General features: G+C 43.4%; 9 protein-coding genes across 9 annotated transcripts; 3 read left to right on the top strand and 6 right to left on the bottom strand.

The window, feature by feature from the left end:
• Positions 1-868: 868 nt before the first annotated feature.
• On the top strand, positions 869-3,649 carry ATG9 (LALA0S05e08372g1_1; the record flags this gene model as incomplete). Its single annotated transcript, XM_022772464.1, has 1 exon — positions 869-3,649. The coding sequence occupies one exon, from the start codon at positions 869-871 to the stop codon at positions 3,647-3,649; it is 2,781 nt and encodes a 926-aa protein (XP_022628786.1).
• Positions 3,650-3,722: 73 nt separating this feature from the next.
• On the bottom strand, positions 3,723-6,173 carry NOP14 (LALA0S05e08350g1_1; the record flags this gene model as incomplete). Its single annotated transcript, XM_022772463.1, has 1 exon — positions 3,723-6,173. One exon carries the CDS (start codon positions 6,171-6,173, stop codon positions 3,723-3,725), a length of 2,451 nt encoding a protein of 816 aa, XP_022628785.1.
• Positions 6,174-7,303: 1,130 nt separating this feature from the next.
• On the top strand, positions 7,304-8,629 carry RPN5 (LALA0S05e08328g1_1; the record flags this gene model as incomplete). The annotated part of the gene is made up of 1 exon (XM_022772462.1): positions 7,304-8,629. One exon carries the CDS (start codon positions 7,304-7,306, stop codon positions 8,627-8,629), a length of 1,326 nt encoding a protein of 441 aa, XP_022628784.1.
• A 100-nt stretch (positions 8,630-8,729) lies between these two features.
• ATG38 (LALA0S05e08306g1_1) lies at positions 8,730-9,397 on the bottom strand (the record flags this gene model as incomplete). The annotated part of the gene is made up of 2 exons (XM_022772461.1): positions 8,730-9,299; positions 9,380-9,397. The coding sequence occupies 2 exons, from the start codon at positions 9,395-9,397 to the stop codon at positions 8,730-8,732; spliced, it is 588 nt and encodes a 195-aa protein (XP_022628783.1).
• A 216-nt stretch (positions 9,398-9,613) lies between these two features.
• On the top strand, positions 9,614-11,101 carry LDB17 (LALA0S05e08284g1_1; the record flags this gene model as incomplete). The annotated part of the gene is made up of 1 exon (XM_022772460.1): positions 9,614-11,101. One exon carries the CDS (start codon positions 9,614-9,616, stop codon positions 11,099-11,101), a length of 1,488 nt encoding a protein of 495 aa, XP_022628782.1.
• Positions 11,102-11,173: 72 nt separating this feature from the next.
• TUB4 (LALA0S05e08262g1_1) lies at positions 11,174-12,586 on the bottom strand (the record flags this gene model as incomplete). Its single annotated transcript, XM_022772459.1, has 1 exon — positions 11,174-12,586. The coding sequence occupies one exon, from the start codon at positions 12,584-12,586 to the stop codon at positions 11,174-11,176; it is 1,413 nt and encodes a 470-aa protein (XP_022628781.1).
• A 362-nt stretch (positions 12,587-12,948) lies between these two features.
• On the bottom strand, positions 12,949-16,584 carry COP1 (LALA0S05e08240g1_1; the record flags this gene model as incomplete). The annotated part of the gene is made up of 1 exon (XM_022772458.1): positions 12,949-16,584. One exon carries the CDS (start codon positions 16,582-16,584, stop codon positions 12,949-12,951), a length of 3,636 nt encoding a protein of 1,211 aa, XP_022628780.1.
• A 531-nt stretch (positions 16,585-17,115) lies between these two features.
• On the bottom strand, positions 17,116-18,507 carry CRR1 (LALA0S05e08218g1_1; the record flags this gene model as incomplete). The annotated part of the gene is made up of 1 exon (XM_022772457.1): positions 17,116-18,507. The coding sequence occupies one exon, from the start codon at positions 18,505-18,507 to the stop codon at positions 17,116-17,118; it is 1,392 nt and encodes a 463-aa protein (XP_022628779.1).
• Positions 18,508-18,729: 222 nt separating this feature from the next.
• On the bottom strand, positions 18,730-19,815 carry LALA0_S05e08196g (LALA0S05e08196g1_1; the record flags this gene model as incomplete). The annotated part of the gene is made up of 1 exon (XM_022772456.1): positions 18,730-19,815. The coding sequence occupies one exon, from the start codon at positions 19,813-19,815 to the stop codon at positions 18,730-18,732; it is 1,086 nt and encodes a 361-aa protein (XP_022628778.1).
• Between the last annotated feature and the right edge of the window lie 414 nt (positions 19,816-20,229).

The following is a 20,229-nucleotide window of genomic DNA, read 5'->3' as shown; positions in this document are numbered from 1 at the left end:
AAATGTTCTATTTCATTAGGTCACTTTTCAGCCAAGTACGCTAGTGCATACCACTTTCAGCGGCCAAGAGATTTGCTTCAAGTTCCAAGGTGTAATGCCGATCAAGATGGAGTTCACATTTTTTAGGGGGTAATGACACGCAACTAACGCTGCTCTCAAAGTGTCAGGATATGTTTCTTATTTATAATGTCGAATTGGTTCGAATCAAAGAGATAGTGAGAACCGGAAACGGAATTCAAAGGTTTCATGTCACTTGAAAACTTAAGCCATGAGTACGCACAAAGAGCTGAAATGTCACAATACACAACCTTTAAAAACTCACAGCATTACAACTGCCGGAATAGTATTTCTGACATGAACCGATCATATCATGTTATACCGGCCCTGTCGCTGACACGAGGTGAGATGACTTAGGGACGTCCATAACGTCTCACTTCTGGAAGATCCAGAACTTTTCACTCGATAACTCATTAGCGATATGTATTTGTGCCCTCATTAGTTCTCTTTGCGACTAGTTTAAGCTCACATACGATCGTTACAGCTATTTCATGACTTGAAAGTTCAATTTAGTTTTCCTTTATGGTGAAGAGGCGGTTGTATATCTCAAAACAGGGAATAAACTCACAGCAAGTAGATCCGAATTGACAATACAAGGCTTGACAAGCATGCAGAAGACAACATTCAACGCAACAACTTCGTCGCTTTTGTTGTTAGAAAATACGGATCACTTTACACTTTAGTGACGCCAATAATTTAAGGATTCTCACAATTACGTAGAAGTCACTGGTGAGAACACAGCACACTTGTCATCAAAAACTCCGGTCCTAGCACTCCGAAAAACTGGTGTGCTAGCTTGAAAGTAGGACCAATGGATAGTCCGGATTCCAAATATAATGGTGCTGAAAGAAATACTTTTTTATCTAGAGTTTTTGGTCCCCATTCCACAGTAGGAAACTCATTGGGCAACACCGAGATAACACAAATTACTCCCTCAAGTGAGCGGTCCACCATAGCTCGCAATGATTTGGGGATCATAGAATCAGATCAAGACAGTTCTTCCTCTGAGGATACTGATGCTTTTGATCGCGATCAGGATCGTGTGCGACCTTTTGAAGGCATTCAAAGTGTCGTTTTGGACCCTGATTCTGGAGCAGAAAGCTCTAGTGAAAATCCCAGCATATCTAGTTCAATACCTAAGGCAGGCCAAGGTGATGCTAGCGATGAGAGCGATTTCCGCGAAACGTCATACGCTGGTCCGTATGACGAGGATAATGATCGCGAGGCTAAAGAAAATTCACCACACAACGGCCTCTTGGAGTCAATGGATTTCAGAAGCCAGTCTCCTGTGCCGGCTGGTCCGTCAACAGGGCGTGCAAATAACAACCCGTCTAAGAATGCGTGGAAAAATACATTCGTCGGGAACAGAAAAAGCTTCCTGCAGTTTAAAGAAAATAAGCCAGCAGATCAAGAAGAAAGTTTCTTGTTCCGAAAACCTTCAGTCTGGGACGAAGAAAATCAAGCTCGTGTCAAACCTCAAACCACCGTGCCACGCGTTCTTAACAACTTCTCGAATATTGCGCGTACACCAACGAACAGATTAAACACCTTGAGCCCTCGCGAAAGGGCTTTGTGGAAATGGGCCAATGTCGAAAATCTCGATCTGTTTCTGCAAGAAGTTTACGACTATTACTTAGGGAACGGCTTTTTTTGCATTTGCATTGAGAAGGTTCTTAATATCGCGACACTACTTTTTGTGGTATTAGTATCAACCTATCTTGGTTGCTGCATCGACTACTCCAAACTATCAACCAGCCACAAAATTTCTGATATTCAAATTCCGCAATGCTACAATACTCAAATAACTGGTGCTTCCAAAGTCCTTTTATGGGGGTTCTACATTTTTGTAGGACTGAAGACACTACAGTTCTATTCCGACCTCAAGGCCCTGCGAGACATCCGCAATTTCTACACATATTTGCTCGACATTCCTGACAAGGAACTACAGACCATTGCTTGGCAGAATGTCATAAAACAAATAATGCTCCTGAAGGACCAAAATGCCGTCACTGCGAATGTTGTGGAGGTAAAGGCCAAGAACCGTATTGACGCTCACGATGTTGCAAACCGCATAATGCGAAAAGAAAATTATTTGATTGCTCTGTTTAATAACGACGTCTTAGACTTGTCTCTCCCAATTCCTTTATACAGAACAAGCACACTAACCAAGACACTGGAATGGAATCTGAATCTGTGCATAATGGGATTTGCATTCAACGAAGGAGGTTATTTAAAGCAGAGCTTTCTAAAGTCATCGCAAAGGGGGTATTTGGAAGAAGAATTGCGCAAAAGGTTCATGTTAGCGGGCTTTTTAAACATTATACTTTCTCCTTTCTTAGTCGCGTACTTTGTTCTGTTGTATTTCTTCCGTTACTTCAATGAGTATAAGACCAGTCCCAGTGCCTTGAGTTCGCGGCAGTATACGCCCATTGCGGAATGGAAATTTAGAGAGTACAATGAGCTCTATCATTTATTTCAGAAACGACTGGGTCTTAGCGTTGAGCTTGCTAATGAATATATCGATCAATTCCCCAAGGAGAAAACTAATTTGATTATGAAGTTCGTGGCTTTTGTTTCTGGATCCTTTGTTGCAGTGCTCGGTATTATGACTGTTTTCGACCCCGAGAACTTTTTGAACTTTGAACTTACGCATGACAGATCCGTTTTGTTTTACATAAGTGTTTTCGGTACTATTTGGGCGGTTTGTCGAAGTTCGGTATCCAACGATTACAAGGTGTTTGATCCTGAAGTCACACTGAGAGAGGTTGTTAGTTACCTTCATTTTAATCCGAAGGATTGGGAAGGAAGATACCACACAGAAGAAGTCAAACAAGAATTTTGTAAACTTTTCAACCTGCGAATTATTTTACTATTTCGAGAGCTGGCCAGCTTAATCATGACGCCTTTCATTCTGTGGTTCTCTTTGCCAAAATCTTCTGGCAAAATAGTAGACTTCATACGGGATGTTTCGGTATACGTTGACGGGCTAGGATATGTCTGCAAATACGCCACGTTTGAAGTTCAAAAGCATCACCATGGGTTGGCAAAGAAATCAGTATTCCATGCAACGGAAACTAATAAAAAGGCAGGGACGGCCCTTGGAGCTCCGAAAGATGACGAATCCTCTGATTCAGAAAGTGAGGATGACAATAGTGTGGGTAAGATGATGCGGTCGTACATGTACTTCCTGGACAGCTATCAAAACAACGACAATGCCGTCGGGAAACACCAGTTGCCCAAGAGCCACACTCCTATTAGTCAAGCGACGCTGCCTACCAATCACTATTCCTGGAAAAGACAGTTTCAGCCGGGCCAACGCCCTGAGAACTTTCGATTAGGGCTTGAGAACAAAGCAAACTACAGCTCAAACCATAGACCTCGAACATCTCGACTAAATGCGAAGCTACGTAACGAAGATGCTGGCGTCGGGAGACCCCGCGGTAAGTTTGACAGCGATTTGGGCGAGTCATTTATTAATTCCATCCCGTTAGGTGAGTACAGCAACATTGATGGGACTGAAGATAAGGCTGGTAGGAATGGCGTCCTTGGTCTATTAAATCAATATTACAAAAGTTCAGACGTCGGTAGATAGAAAATAATTTGTAGTTTGAAGTGAAATGCTATTTGTTACTTTTGAACACTATATGCGGCAAGCTGTTCGCATCCTACTTGCTGTTTCTGAGTCGTTTCTCTCTTTCGTACTTGCTCTTTTCAGCGCCTTCCTCGGTACTTATTTGATTGACAATGCGGGCCATTCTGGCATGATAATCTGAATGCTCCTTCTTTTTCTGATCAATCTGTTGTCTTGCTTCAAACTTGGTGTCCTTCCTGATCTCTTTCATTGTGAATTTGCGATCCTTCTTTAATTGAGCCTTCATTTTGTTGAGCTCGCTTCTTGTTCTGTCAGGATCATAAGACTTCTTCTCAGGATTGAAGCTCTCCTCGAATTTGGGCGTATGCATCGGTATGCTTAGAGGGCGATGGTTTTGTAAAGCCAGAGGATAGTGCTCGTTGAGTGTTTCGAGCCTCTTGAACTTATCAGCAAGCGTACTCAACGGCTTCAGGTCGGGATAGTGCTGGCGGTAAGCTGTCATGATAGGTTCGAAAGTAGCAACAAGTTCGGGCAAACAAGACAGGTTTTTCCATATTTTTGATACCGCGTCATCCACAGATGCCAAAATATTACAAACAAGTGCAATTTTGTCTTTCTCGGTGACTTGAGCGTCTTCGGCACTTACAAGACGAAGGCTTAAAGTACATTCATCTGATTCTTTGAAAGAAATAGATGAGGGTGCTTTGAGATCATTTGAATCACATTTTATCACAGAAAGACCTTTAGAGAGTCTGTCCTTTTTGCTTATAGGCAGCAAAGTTAGCAATGCTTTTTCAAAGAAATAGACGAGTTCTGGTACGAATCGTTCGGCTAGCCGTTGGTATGTTAGGGATATTCTTGCTAAGATTGCACCAAATGCGACGTTTCGAAACGAGTTCAGTTTTGTTTGCTCTAATAGCTCTCCCATGAGAACGTTGCATGGAGTCACGACCAAATGGTAATGGTCGGAGGTTGAGAAGATGTAGCCAACTAAAGTGAAAAAAACCAAATCCGAAACGAGTAAACCATGAGATCGCTGGCTCTTGAACCTCAAATGGATATCGTTCACAATTTCTTGACATGTAAGTGACAAAGAATCATTGTATTTCTGTGCCATAGACTTTAAAATGGTTATAAGTTCATTCTGCGTTTCTCCAAGTTCTTTTGCGTCTCCATCGCTGTAGGAGTCAGAGAGAGATAGAATATATCTCAGTAGTACACCTGTAAAAGTGCTTAATAATTCCTTGTTACCAGCCGCTAGCCTGGGCTGATAGGCTCTTATAATGCCCTTCACTAAAGAAGGATACTCTTGCAAATTGTGATTTTCGAGATAGTCCATGAGGTCGTCGTGAGTTTGTGGACAGGGGACGATTGACGAAACGGCAGTTTGCGAATTTTCCAAATGTTTGCCTCTGTCATCACCTGGCAGTTGAACGTCATCCATATCAAATCCATTATCCACATGCTCGCCTTCATCTTCGGAATTTTCGCCTACCCAGAAGTCGTCGCCTAGATCTTCTACTCCTTGATCGTCATCTTCGCCGATCCCATCCATGCCACTCATCCTGTGAATTCGTGCTTGTTCCAGTTTCTGGCGCTTTTCTAAATTCTCTTGATCGATCTCCTCTTGGGTCTTGGTACGGTCTGCGGGGACAGCTCTTTTCTCTAGGCCCAGTTCCCGAACTTGAACATCGTACTGTTTGTCGGAAGAATCCTCTTTAGTGATACTCTGAGTTTTTTGCTTTGGAATGGCAGCTAGTTCCGACATAATATCGTCAAATTCCTCGTCAACATCCTCAATCTCCTCTGCAAGCTTCTCTTTCGCCTTTTGACGTTCTTGTTTATAAAACTTAGACTTTGCAATGACTTCCTTCATTACTTCAGCCTTAGTTTTCTTCCTGGCCGGCCCCTCATCTTCAAAACCAGATGCTGATCTCTTGGTTTGGTCCAGGCCCAAATCTCCGTCTTCGAAATCATCCTCCACCGCTAGCGACTTGCCGTAATGTGTTAATGTACCACCGTAAAGGTCCTCGCTGCCAGCGGTCGGAAAATCTTCGTTTTCGTCATCATCCAGGTTGAAGATCGATTTTTTTTTGGACGACGATTGTGCTTGTCTTTCACGAGTGAAACGCTCTAACATTTTTTCCTCCTCGGTCAAATCCTTATTTTTCTCTCCGAATCTGCGGTCCATAACGCCTCCAAGCTTATTTTTGCGCCGCTCACGAGCCTCATGGGCCGCTAACCGTTGTTCTTCACCGATTTGTTTCGAAATACCAGGTTTGCCTGCCGCTTTGTGGGCAGTATTTTTACCAGTTTGAGAGGGCCTTTTATCACGGTTCATCTTCAATTCGAATGGGCTGAACTGTTCACGAATCTTCGAAATCTGCTGTGCTCTTTCGTCGCGATCATATTCCCGGGCCTGTCGTTTGTTTCCCTTCTTGGAGCCCTTCTTGACATTTGTCTGGCCCGTAAATCCTTGCTCCTTTAGCGATTTTTTCAGCTCTTTCAACTGAGACCCAGCCATGTTTGGAGGTGGTTGGTGAAGGTCTATAAAGATAGTGAAATGGTTGGTAAGTGGTGTTGTTGAGGTCTTGTTTATGAAATACAATCACCTCATCTCATCTCATCTCATCTCATCGCATTGACATTGCTGCGTTTCTTGAAATTTTTCAGCGGTGAATCACATGATCTACCAGTCACGTGTAAACGTAATCTCGTGGATTTAAGATACGTTGATTTAAACCTCACCGTGCTGGGATATGATACTTATCCGCTTCTGTGAGTTTTCTTGAAACGAAATTGAAGTATTATCAGCCTTATCGTTATTTATTTCTCTTATTTCTTATATTTTGGATAGGTTTTCATTTTTATCTACCACTGATGTTTAGTTTTCTTTTCTTGAATTGGGATCAGAGTTTAATAGAAAGACTGTTAGTGATTCTGCGTAGAAACTGTGAATCTCATCGTACCGATTCAACATTCAAATTCGTCTTTCTTGCTAGTTACAATGGCACTCAATCGTCGCTGTCACAGCAGTCACGTGCCGTTTCCAGAGCGTCAGTTTAGGAAAGTTAGTTTTCTCGAGACTCAGTTTCATTTTTAGATACTTGAGACGTTTATGGGTGTCGTGAATAAGTCTCGACTAACTTATTGCTGCTCAAACGTGCCAACAATCATAAATTTTGGTACCAGCTTCAAATTCATTAACGTAGCTATACAAACAAAAACGCAACAGATTACCGAGACTCATAAACGCACTAGATAGTGAACAGCATTTTGAAGGATCTCGAAGTAGTATCTTCATGGATCTGGGAACTCATGGGATGAACAAAAAACGATATCGTATCAAGTGATCTGCTGATCTTACAACTTCGATTCCTAGCCAACTCAAGTGCGTAAATACCACTGCAAACTCAGGTTTAGAGCTTGTTTTACCAAACTGCAAACCCTAAACCACTAAGTTCATAGTATTCATAATCGCTTTGTTATACCTTATTTAATACTCGTACTCGAGTACTTTTGATGACTGGATTACTACAAATTAGAATTTAAAGGTGGCAAAGAACAACATCTAGATAAACCAACTTCGCAACGTTTGTACACCAATTGAGAGCATTTTTGATAGCCAAAGGACCTTTTTCTCATCAATACAACATGTCCAGAGATGCTCCTTTGAAAGCGGAAAAGGACTATACCGAAATTTTGGGTGAAGAGCTGCCCAAAATTAGCGTTTTGGCACAAAATGATGTGGAAGGTGCTGTGAATCAATTGCTGGTCTTGGAAAAAAAGACTCGCCAGGCGTCAGATCTGGCTTCCTCCAAGAGAGTCGTTGGTGAGCTAGTGGATTTGCTGGCTTCGAAAAACCAATGGGAAAGTTTGAATGAGCAATTAGCTTTGCTAGCTAAGAAGCATGGGCAGCTGAAATTATCGGTGCAGTTTATGATTCAGCGTATCATGGAAAAACTGGATGATATCACCGACCGTGATACCAAGGTGAGCGTTATTGAAGCTATTCGTACCGTCACAGAGAACAAAATATTCGTTGAAGTGGAAAGAGCCCGTATAACGCGCATATATTCTCGCATATGCAGAGAGGAGGGAAAGACAGATGAGGCCACAGACTTGTTATGTTCTTTACAAGTGGAAACTTTTGGATCAATGGAAATGTACGAGAAAATAGGCTTTATTCTTGAGCAGATGGAACTGAGCATCCTGAAAGGCGACTTTCCACAGGCAACAGTGCTTTCGAGAAAGATTTTAAAGAGGACTTTCAAAAATGAAAAATATGAGTCTTTGAAACTTGAATATTTCAACCTTTTGATCAAAATCGGTTTACACAAATCAGACTATCTGCAAGTGGCGCAGTACTACCAAGAAATTTACAACACAGAGTCGATCCGGGCAGACGATGCCAGCTGGAAGTACGCCTTAACCCATGTTGTCATGTTCCTTGTGCTGACCCCATACGACAATCTTCAAAGTGATTTGATTCATAAGATTCAGCTCGACAACAATCTGAAAAAATTGGAAAAACCAGAATCACTGGTCAAACTGTTTACTACCGCTGAATTAATGAGATGGCCTATCGTTAAAGAGAGCTACGAAAAGTTTTTGGACGCAGATGACGTAGCTTTCGGCTCTCACACCAACCATTGGGATGACCTCCGCAAGAGAGTCATTGAACACAATTTAAGGGTCGTTTCCAAATATTACACGCGCATCAATCTGTCCAGGTTAAATGAGCTTTTGGATCTCACGGAGGCAGAGACTGAAAGATTCATCAGTGATTTGGTCAATCACGGTGTAATTTACGCCAAAATTAATAGACCGGCCAAAATAGTAAATTTCGGGAAACCCAAGAACTCGAGCTCTTTGCTTAATGAATGGTCCTCAAACGTCGACCAGTTACTGGAACAGATAGAAACTATTGGCCATCTCATTACGAAAGAAGAGATCATGCATGGAATGAAAGCGACTTGAAGGAAACTCTACGTACGGCATTTTTGCAATACAAGATTGAAAAATAAAGTAATAATGAAAAGCAGAAGGTAGGCAAAAAGGCAGCCAAATGGGCCAGTTGTTATAAGTCGTGTTGTTGGTTCCGTTTTTGACGTGCACTTTCCACCAGGCTCTCCCAGCGTTCTTTCAGTTTATGAATTTGAGTTGTCAACTGCTTGTTTTCGGCGCACATCTGTTCGATTTTTGCTTCGTACTCCTTGGATCTCTGCTGACCAACCCATGATAGGCCTTGCAATAATTGTGCTGCCTCCCTTGCAATTCCGGACTCCAGGTCGTAGATGGAAACTCCGGGCTTCAGCTCTGTTTTTGACCGCACCAAAGTCAGTATTTTCTCCACGAACGTCTGGGGACTGTCAGAACTAGCCTTGGGTAACTCCACAGCTGCCACATAATCAGGCTTCGCAGTTGGCGTCGCTGCTCGCAGCTTCAACTGTTGTAGCTCGGAAATCTTACCTTCGATATCGATCTTGAGTAGATCAATTGCGGTTTTCACATCTTCAATTTGCTTGAATCCCTCGTTTTTAGACTCTAACTCCTCTATAAGCTTCACCGTTTCTTGATATACATTTATCGACTCCTCGAAGTTGTGTTCCCGTACTTTAAGTTCAGCATTGGCGATGAGCTCATAGATCTAGACGTATTTGACGGTTAGTTGTCAATGTTTAAATTACATCGAAAAACGTCCCAAAAATTCAAAATTTGTTCACATACATCCTTCAATTCTGACATCTCAAGGTAACTTGTCGACTTTCGCTTAAATAACTGCTGCTCTGGCGATTAGTTCAAGTCTTTTACTTGTTCAAATCTGAACTTCTAACGTTAAGTTGTGTTGTCTTTAAAGTATCCAAGTATTTCAGGACATATTTTAGGTTCGAGGACCAGTTGGAAAAAGATAACCTTGAGAAGTTGCTTACTGGTTTAAGTAGTGGGTTTAACCGTATCTTGATGGTACCAAGGGCGGAAGCACGCAATGCTGCTCATAAAAGTGAGATCGACAAAGATGCTACGCTAAAGGCTAACAACACTACTAGCTCTGACACTACTACCGCTAGATTTTGGGACTACATGGAAAGCATCTTGGAATTACCCGAAGGTCAGTGCAATCAATCCACGGTGAACTCTGCTCTGGTAAAATACATCAAACATGCTGCAGATAATTACCAATCCTGTGTGCAAACGGAACAAGGTTTATATCGGTTAGGACTGACATTCACAGAATCGTTGATATTCCAAAAAAATCAGGACTTTTCCATCAGCAAGTTGCTGTCGTTATTGAGCGTAGATTTATTGGAATGCAATTTGAAATTCATCATCAGCTATATCATTCTTTGCGCTGCGAAAGGTGACTCCTCAGTCCTTGAACTGCTTCTGGAGTTCCAAGGATTCACAGTAATATACAACAACCTGTACAACATTTTTGCATATCTGAATCGGTACGGTGAAGACCAAGTAATGAGCTCAAAAAGTGACACCATTTCGGGCGGTACGGATATCGAATGGGACATCATCCACAATTTGCAACAAGTATCAACGATTTTAATGGATATCCTATTCCAAGTGTTCAAATACTGCAAATGTGAGGTTTCCAACATTACAATAGTCGACGATTTCTTCGTATACTACATGATGAACACCATACAGCCCGGGGTCACTGATGATCAATTCAATAATGCCAAATTCAAGCTTCTGTTGGCACTGAACGAACAGTACATGATATTTTCCTACAAATACGAGCTCGAAAACCGCGTTTACAAGTATCTTGCCGATCACTCCGTCTCCAAAAACTTTGTGGAATTCTTACTGCTCAAGTTCAATCGAGCGACCAACCGCTCGCTGCAAATAATGCTTTGCAAGATAATATACCTGATATTGACGGTGGATAAAAACTCTGCGGAGGAGTTTTTCTACCAGAACGACCTTAACGTTATCGTCGACGTTCTAATACGCGAACTAACGAATATACCTGAAGATGAAGAGCTTATTCGAAATACTTTTTTAAGAGTACTCTTACCTTTGTTGAGCAACACCGAGTTGGCGAAAACCAAATACCGTAGATCGGATTTGGCTGGTGTACTAGAGTACTTATCGTCACTTGATAACATATGCTCATCCGAGGCTCAACCGGTTCAGAAAACGACCGTGCGGTTGGCGCAAAAATGCTTGCAGCAGGTAGAATGGCTCAGACTAGAAGATACGAACGATTCTAATAAACTGGCAAGAATCTACAGCGAAGATTCCAGACAGTCGAGCGTGAGTATAAATTCTGCGTCTCCAGCGCGTGTTTGGCCGCCTCGTTTTTATGAAAACGGTAATGGATCTTTGTCGGCGGAGTCCATAACCAATCGTCTACAACCGCCTCCACCTCCGCCAGCCCGAAAGCTACCATCTCGCCAGGGAAGCGGGCAGAAGGTGGCACAGTTCCAGCTCAGATAAAAAAACATCAAAATAATAGAGGCATCGAGCCATGTTGAACTTTATTAAACCCCCGTATGCAATTGTAGAAACTCAAATAATATTATCACCATCAGCGTCCAGTCCGTCAACATCACCAACCATGTTTTCATCTTCAATAAGAACATCATCTAGAAAGCTTTCTTGTTCAGCTGCAAAATACTGATCAATGCACGACTGAACAACTTCACGAGACTCTACAAACTCATCAACCCCGTTTTGAAACATTCTCCCATTCTGGTACATGTGAACAAACGCACCTCTTTGAAATAGAACGTCAAAGCTTGAACAAGCATTTTGCAATAAAGTAGTGACAGAACTTGTGTTGGCCAGCATCATACCACTTACTCTGTCACTATCTGGTGTCACATTATAAATGGATTTCCTTCCTAAGTTGACGTGTAAGGCAGTAGGCGACCAAGGCGGAAACTTAATGCGTTGCTGTGCCTTTAAAATGGCCCTAGTTACATCTGTTTGATCTGCAGGGCCAATGATAGAGTCAAAAATACTCAGGTACACGGGTGTGTCATTACTTCGTAGAGCCATGCCGTTGTTTTTATCGAATAAATCCAGCACAACGTCATACGCTGAACTTTTCTTGAAGTCTCGGACCTCTGGAATAAAGTCCGCAGTAAAAGGCGTAAAGCTGGGTACCAGAAAGTGCAAGTCTGCCGTCGGTACTAAAGTGGAAAAAATACTAGGCAGCGAATTGTACATGTAGCTGGGAAATCTTAGACTGTTGGTGACAGAAGACAAAACGCTAGCAATCAGCTGATTGGTCTGTTCATAGCTAGTATTTCTATCTCGAAAAACTCTTGTGGCTAGATTTAAAAGGGCATTGTTGTCAAACACCACACTTGCATCGCTATTTTCAATTAGCCTTCGCAAAGTCAAAATTGTATTGTACGGCTGAATGACTACTTCAGACTCGCTACTGGGGAAAACTGAGTATGTTGTCACGATTTTTTTGTGATATCTGTCCGAAAGGGCTTCCAAGAGATTGGATCCAAGACCAGAGCCAGTACCCCCTGCAACGGAATGTAAGAGCTGGAATCCTTCAAAGTTCTCTGTTGCGTCTATTTCTTTGTCGATCATGTTAATGAACTCTTCTTGGTTTTCAAGGCCGTAATCGTAGCCCTTCGACCACGTATTTCCCGCGCCCAGCTCTTCTTTTGAAACCCACAGGTTTCTGTCATTGAATAATCCAGGAAAGGTGTTTTGTACACCTGCAATTGCACTTGGTTCTAGATCAAACATCAATGCTCGCGGCGTAAACCGATCGCTATCGTTTTGACGAAAGAACGTGGTGGGATCATCCTCTCTAACTGTTCCATCGTTATCAGGATCTGCCACTACGCTTTTTCCATCTCTCCCGATGCCATGTTCTTTTATCAATTGTGACCAAAACTGCTTCCCAACTTGGTTTCCGCATTGACCAATTTGAAGTGTGATAATTTCCCCAGTCATTGAGACTAAGTAGCAGTGAAAATAGTAACAATCAGATGTAGTGGAGTACGCAATTGGTCGCTTCAAATGGAGAACTTAACTGCTGTTGAAGTGTGCATTGTAGATTTATGTTTGTATATATGTTTACATTTAAAGGTTGTCATTTGGTACGTCTGTGTCGTCGGCTAGAACTTGACATTCATCTACAAGATCTTTATATCGAATTCTATGATCATCACTCTACATATAGTTGCCGTCTTAGCTTTTTGGTATATACATCATCTAGCTCTGTTATTTTTGAAGAACGAGCTGAATCACCGTCGATAGTTTTCACTTTCGCCCAGTGTGTCGCTGTTTTTTTAATTCATTTCCCGTCGTGCGACCTATGTAAGTAGTATTCTGAGACCAGAGGCTGGATTGCCAATCTTGGATACGGAGGCTATAACATCCAACTTACCCTTTTCAGAGGAATGGTATTTGGCACCAGTCAAAGGATCAGTCACAACTGGGGTGTCTTTGTAGATGGGCGTGAAAGTGGAAGCACAAATGCTAAAGTCGGCGTAAGGATCGAAATTAACCTCGATAGCATCATTCGCCATTAGGTCCGCCCTGTCCTTCACCTTCTGCGCTTGGTCGGCACGGGGACCCGTTGACACAATGTTGAGGAATTCGCCCGCGAAGTAGGAAGCCTGGATGAAGTTTTTGTGCTTAAAAGACTGCGACATTGCAACTTGCAGAGCGGTACTTTTATGTTGCGGTAGCAGCTTGGCCTTTGTGAAGTAAGACGCTAGCTCAAGATTGCGTTTGATGTCGTCAGCTGGCAGCGAACGTCTTGCCAGTTCTATAGATATGCCGAGAATGTATTCACGCGCCTTGTTCAAAGTCTTGAACGCAAGAGTTTCATCTTCTTGGTTGTCCACGGCTAGCAATGTGATGGTATAAATAACATCGCGGAACGCCTCCTTAGCCAGCTCCAGTTTGTTGGTTTTGAAAAGCTTGAAGCCTTCATTCATCTTGCTCGTTACCACCTCACTTCCGGCAATATACGGCAGCAGGCTCTGGGCCGCATTCACCTCACTGTTCGAGCGAATCAGACCCGTGATGCTTGGAAGATCAGTGGGTGTCGCAGACATGTACGTTCTGCAACTCTCGTAAATCTCATGGAAGCGAGGTCTTAGCGGCTCAAAATTGACCAAGCCTGCCTGTTTGTTCAACGCCTGCGCTGCAGCTTCAAATGCACCGGCAGCGATTAACACGTATGGCAGTTTGGAGTTCTTTGTCCATTGCGTGATCTCGTTTTCGTCACTTGGGGCAACAATAGCTTGCTGCTCCTTAGTCTCGTTTTCTGGCTCCTCAATCTCAAGCTCGAGCTCTTCTCCATCTATATCCCAACCTCCATCATCTTCTGCAACCACTTCCTCGTCCGAGAAAGCACCTTGTTCGGCTGCAAATGCATTGCCGTTGGACTGAATGTCTTCGACCAAAGCTTCGTCCTGTACAGTCAGGTCTTCCATTCCACCGGCAAGAGCTTTTTCGAAAAACGAAGGTTCGGCTTTCTCCAAAGGCCATTCCTTTATTGGTTCTGATATCACTGGGGATTTGTAGTGAGTTGTCGAAGTGAATTGGTCTGGAAGAGTCACGTCCTCTTCGCTGACACCTGCGGTCTCCAGGATTTGAGCAGCTTTATCGTCCTGGTTGTTTGCCTTGGCTATAGCGTAGGCTAGCGGTAATGAACCGGCTTCGGCAAAAACCTGCCCTCTCTTTTCATTGAATTTGTTGTAGACGGTGTTGAGGATGACACTTGAAATATCTCCTCTGTGTTCAGCAATGCTTTCCATCTTAGATAGCTTGGTTAGGTCACCCGATATCAAGTATAGAAACGAGAGCTTGTCAAAGCTCTTCTGATTTTGATAAACTTGTTCTACGAGTTCAAGTTTACCTTGATTCAAGGCAGCTTGACCAAGCTGCTCCCAGGTAATACTGGTGTTGAGTTTTTGAGCCTCTTCTTGAGCAATGTTCAAATCGCCAGATTCAAGGGCGAGGTCGAATCTTGTTTGTGGGTCCTGTACGAATTGAAGTGCAATATCAGGGAAGCCAGCTTTCTGTAAGTAAGAAATGATATTCTGGCCAACCAAGTTGGAATTTTGAATTATGCGCAACACTTCCGGGAAGTTTTTATTGACAAGAGCCTTTTTGAACCGGTATTCGGTAGGATCAATCGTGATAATCTCCACTTCGCCTTCACGGTTCAAAGCATACACGAGCTTTCCCTGAACTTTATTGATGTAGAGGGTATTGTCGAGAGTTTTGATAATCCCGTTGTCTCCATTGAGGAGAGTGTATTTGATGTGGTTTAATGTCGAATAGATCAAAACGCCACTTTCATCCCACGCTGCACTCTTGATGCGAATGGTTTCATGCATTGATGTGATAACCTCGAGGTTTTTTGTCACAATTGTTATTGTGTGCTTGCTCATAAGGGCAATATATTGACCGTCGAGAGACCAGCTCACATACTTCACATTCTTAAGAGTAACCTCAGCCACCTTTCTAGTCTGCTGAACATCAAACACCACTACTGATTTTGACTTCAATATAAGCACAGAGCCAGGACCCGCATAAACAAGATCTTTCACGGTACTGTCATTATCAATTTTGATGGTTTTTGTAATCTTGTTATCCAAGCCGCGGACTTCCAAAGATGAACTAGAACTGTTGTAAACGACAAATCTATTGCGAGCAACGAAGGTTGGGAAAGATCCAGTATCTTCTAGAACAGAAGTTGGCTCCACAGCACCCGTGGCCTTCTTAGGCAAAACGCAAAGAGCAAACTTTTCGCTTTGATTGTCCGAACAGTTGACCAAGACCGAGTGCTGGGATGGGCTGTAGGATATGCTTTTGAACGCATTCCAAGTGTGGCCAATCTTCTTCAAAGATGCGTATGGCAAAGAGGAAATTTTTTTCTGGTAGTCGAAGGTTTGAACCTGCTTTTCTTTGTTAACAAAGATCAATTGATTCTGGTTAATCACACTACAAGGTCTTTCCCGGTCCAGTTTGAAAACCATGATCCCTGAGTCGTGCGCAGCACCGAAGAGGTTAATGTTAGGATGAGCCCTAGCAAGCCAGAACCGGTCGTGCTCTCTTTTGAACTGTTTGACAGGTGTTCTTTTGTCAAGATCCCAAACGCGAATAGTTTTGTCCTCACCAACCGAGATGATGAGATTTTGATGTGGGTGAAAGATTACACTATCGACGTTGTTGGTATGACCTCTGCAAGTGTCAACCTCCCAGGCTTTGGTAGAGCTCATTCTCCAGAGCTTGACCTGACGATCATCGCCACCAGACACGATCAATGGCAACGTTGGGTGAAAACTTGCCCAGTTGACACCACGAGAGTGACCTTCGAGAATGAACTTCACCACACAGTCCCCAAAGCCGCCCTCGAGCAGATTCTGTTGCGAAATCATTTGTTCTTCTAGAGAGAACGAGCTAGGTGCCGAATGTCTTTTACGCAAGCCGGAAATGTCCCAAACTCTTACCGTTTCGTCAAGCGATGCAGAAACAACCAAATCTTCTTTAGGATGGAAATCGGCGCACATCACGAAATGACTGTGGCCGGCTAAACACGCAATTTCTTTACGGTTTTGCCAGTTCCAGATACGGATGGTATTATCGTCCGAGGCAGAAATTATCCATGGCAGCTCGCGATGGAAAAAGACGGTCCTGACGTAGTCCAAGTGGCCATTCAAGGTAAACAGGCATTTCTTGGTGTCCAGTGACCATACTTTGATTGTGTAGTCGTCACCAGCAGACACGAAAAGCGGCTGCGTGGGATGGAAATCAATTCCTCTGACAGGACCTTCGTGGTCCTCGAACTTGTGCAACAGAGTCCCCATCCGGTAGTCCCACAGTTGAATGGATGACGAGAAAAGCGCCACCAGAACCCATGGTCTCGATGGGTGGAATGCCAACCCCTTTGCCCTGGTGGACTTCGATTCGAATTTCGTAAGCATCTTCATCTTTCCAAACTGTTTGTATCTTTATGAAAACTGCACCAAAAACAACCGCAATTGGATGTTTGAACACGCCAGAAAGAGCTGAAAAAGGCTGTTCACCACGTTATATTCGCAAAAAACACCAATCTAGTCCAGCAATGCCCCACAAAACGCGAATTGTACCCAGTTTGAAGCCAGTTTCGAGTTTGTTGATCAGTTGGTAAAGGGGAATCGTGTTAAATTTATAGGCCTCTATATAAAAACTTTTTATAGCTCACATCGAACGACGGAATCGAAATTAGAGTGAAGTACTCGAGTCCGGTCTATCAATGACAGATGAAAGGCAGAGTAAAATCCACGACACATAAGAGCTGCAACGATAAACTGATGAAAGAAGGTGTATAAGTGATGGATATAGTCGTGGAGAGTTGTGGTCGCCCTTGGGGATTTTTCCAGGTGTTCTGAGCTCTTTCAAGCTTTCTTCTACGACAAATTGTAAAAAAAGTTGTTGAGAACAGGCCGACCCCAGAGCACCATTCGTTTTGGTTTATCATATCACTGTCCAAGCCAGCCGCGCAATCTGAAGATCAAGTTGAGTCGTTGGAACGGGGGTGCAACGTTTTCAAGACGGGTGACATTTGAATTTGTCGTTGTCAAAGTATTTTTCTGTGTACTGACGACGCTGCCGGCCATGGTTGTGTGGTAGCCTTCATGTAAGGTCCCCTCGTTGGTGGTTGTCCTTTCTTTACGGTTCTGGTCCCCCTGTGATCTTTCTCCTCGGACATAAGTGTCACAGGCGGGATCGTAAACGTAATAGAAGTCATCACTACTAGATCCCATGCTACCCACGCTATCCAATTCTAATGGCAATAGCGCATTCACGTAGGGCGTTACCTGAATATTTTTAACGAGTAGCTCGAATTGGCCATTTTGAACGATGTCGATGGCATTAGTCCAGTCGATAAGTCCACCAGCCCACATGACAGTCCCTGGATGATTCGATTCCACACCACCAGGCCATACGGCGATTTCAAGTCGCATAGGCGTCGAGGGGTACTTGTAGACACCTGTGACGGGATCGTAAGTATCCATTCGGTGAAGAGTCCGCACAACTGATCCGTCGATCAACCAGTTTATCCGATCTTCGTTCCAATCAAATTCATATCGGTGATATTGATCGTGGCCGTCGGGCCAAATCCGTGACTTTTGCATACGAGTATGGATGAGCTCACCGCGGTGGTAAAAATTGGATTGTGCACTATCAAGTTCTCCGCCCAAAAATTCGAAATCAACCTCATCTTTTACCGCAGACATCAGAACCATGGCTGAAACAACACCTTTTCCCCTAGCGACCTTCATTTCCACTGAGACCTTTCCATATAGAAAGGACTTGGATGAGGATACTAGACTACCCGTGGTATCAGGAGGCATGCCTAGCACAAGAGCGGAGTCTTCGTGAGAACTGTTTACCTTCACGAACCCGCTGTACAAAAAATCGAAAAGATTTGAATCCACATCCATATCAGAAGACCTAGAGTAGTGTAAAAAACCTCGCTCGCTCAGTTTATCCTCCAGCTTATCAAGTTTGTCTTCCAGAACAGCATACTCCGGTAGGTCGAATACTGCATCAATAGTGGGTAAAAAGTTCAGGCTATCCTCATGTGGTTCCACCAAGGCACCTCCCAGTGCTATGTACGATGGAATTGCTTGTGGATACATCGCAGGAATAGCGGCGCAGCTTTCATAGCTATGTGAAAAGCGTGGGTCGCAACCTCCCATGCAAAGAGGACCGTATCCACATTGTCCATATTGCGAGCAGCAGGGCCATTCTTCAGGACAGTGTTCATGTGAAGAACATGCAACATAAGGCTCTGACTTGAAGACATCAGATACCGCCCTTACAAGCCGAGAAACCAAAATTGGGAAAAGCAAGATATCCACTTTCATCGTCGAGGTTTTTGTAGTTCCAAGCCTGAGGATATCTCTATCAGACTAAATCTTGATGGTGATCGTATTCTTGGGTTGTTGTGCAATGCATTTTCTGATGACATCTGTCAGCGTCACAAAAATATTATCAAGATATTACTGCCAAGTCAAAAAGTGAGGTGCTTTCAATCATTGGGAAACCTTTAGCGGAGTTGAAGAGTTTTTATGAGCCGAACTTGACGATTATTCGACAACAGTTTCGACTTCTTTAGTTGTCTCGTTGAAGCGAATCAGACCCCGACGTTCTTTGGTCTTTCCCTGTAATATTGTCATTAATTGGTAGATAACAAACAAAGTGGGAGCGGGAACCCCGTTCTTCTCGGCTATCTTCAAAGGATTACCAAGAATGACTTCGAGTTCCATAAGCTGACCTTTTTCATAATCGACACACATAGACGGTTTATAGATGTAAGTCTTCGTGAAATTGAGAAAGAAATCCATTTCTCTGGGTTCGACGACAACTCCCTCACTAGCGGCAATGGCTATGATCTCCATCATTCCAGGTACCCACAGGTTTTGCTCTGTACTTGTGCCATTTTTCGAAAGCTTCAAACATCTAGTAGCATCAAGTTGAGCAAGTGCCGTAGTTGTGTTGACAACAGCATTGTATAGCAGTTTCTTCCAACGCGTATGACGTGCGTTGTTCTCAAACTTGACTTCATTTTGGCCTTCGTTGGAGTAGATGGAAGCAAACAATTTTGCTTGTTCAAGGGCAGCTTCATCTTTTGAATCGAACGGCGACACGCTTAATCTATCCTGACCGATCTGAACCACTTTCCCGGTACTCACTTTTGTAGAACCAATCAGTTGCACACCCGAAAGGAGGGCGAGTTTGTAGTGGTTTGGGTCAAAATGCTCGAAGAGCTCTTTTTCGATGTCCAGTCCATTTTGAATTAGCACGACGCTGGTGGTACGTGCTGCGTTTATTTGGTGGTTAGACAATATTACGGGACGCACGATTTCGTGAACTGTCCCGCTTTTAGGGCCATCTGGGATATTTTTCACAGTGACGACAATGTAATCGAAGAAATATCCAGATTTGGCAGCGTCAGTTGCCGTACGGAACAAATGGTGAGGTTTCCAGTTTTCAACGATTCCGTAGTCACAGGAATCAATTGAGTAGCCATGTTCCACAACATGATCATAATCAGAGCGGACTACCAGTGACACTTCACTCAGTCCAGCGTTAAATAAAGAGTAGGTTGTGATGACACCTACTCCTCCAGCACCAATGACCAGACAGGAAGGCTTTTCAGATTGGGAAGACATAATGAGCGTGGGAAGAGAGTTCGAATTGGGGGTGTGCGGTAGCGAATTCCTGAGTGTTTGGAGATATTCTGAGTTGCATCATCGAGCATTTTATAGGCGGTTTAGGCGTGTGATGATGATAAGATATATTAATGGAAGGAAGAGTCACACAGATCTTGGCCAAAACGTGATACGAAGTTGAGCCTACAGAAACGTTTGAATATTTTGTCTGGTTTAGGGTGCGAGAATATCAAGATGGGTACGCGGTTGTTCATACTTGCGACGATACCGTGTCTTCTGAAGTGCATTTGCACTAGAAACGACCCAAACTTTTGATGTTGTAAAGCGCAAGGTAACGATATGGATTTGTTTCGCGGAAGCGAGGCTATGTGAGAAGGTTTCGCTATCCCATTGAAGATGTGAGTGCAAAGCTTT

This window comes from Lachancea lanzarotensis, scaffold LALA0S05 (assembly GCF_000938715.1).
Source record: "Lachancea lanzarotensis genome assembly LALA0, scaffold LALA0S05, whole genome shotgun sequence".
Taxonomy (NCBI): domain Eukaryota; kingdom Fungi; phylum Ascomycota; class Saccharomycetes; order Saccharomycetales; family Saccharomycetaceae; genus Lachancea; species Lachancea lanzarotensis.
Note: the sequence above shows the minus strand (reverse complement) of the source record. Positions and strands in the feature narration are given on the sequence as shown.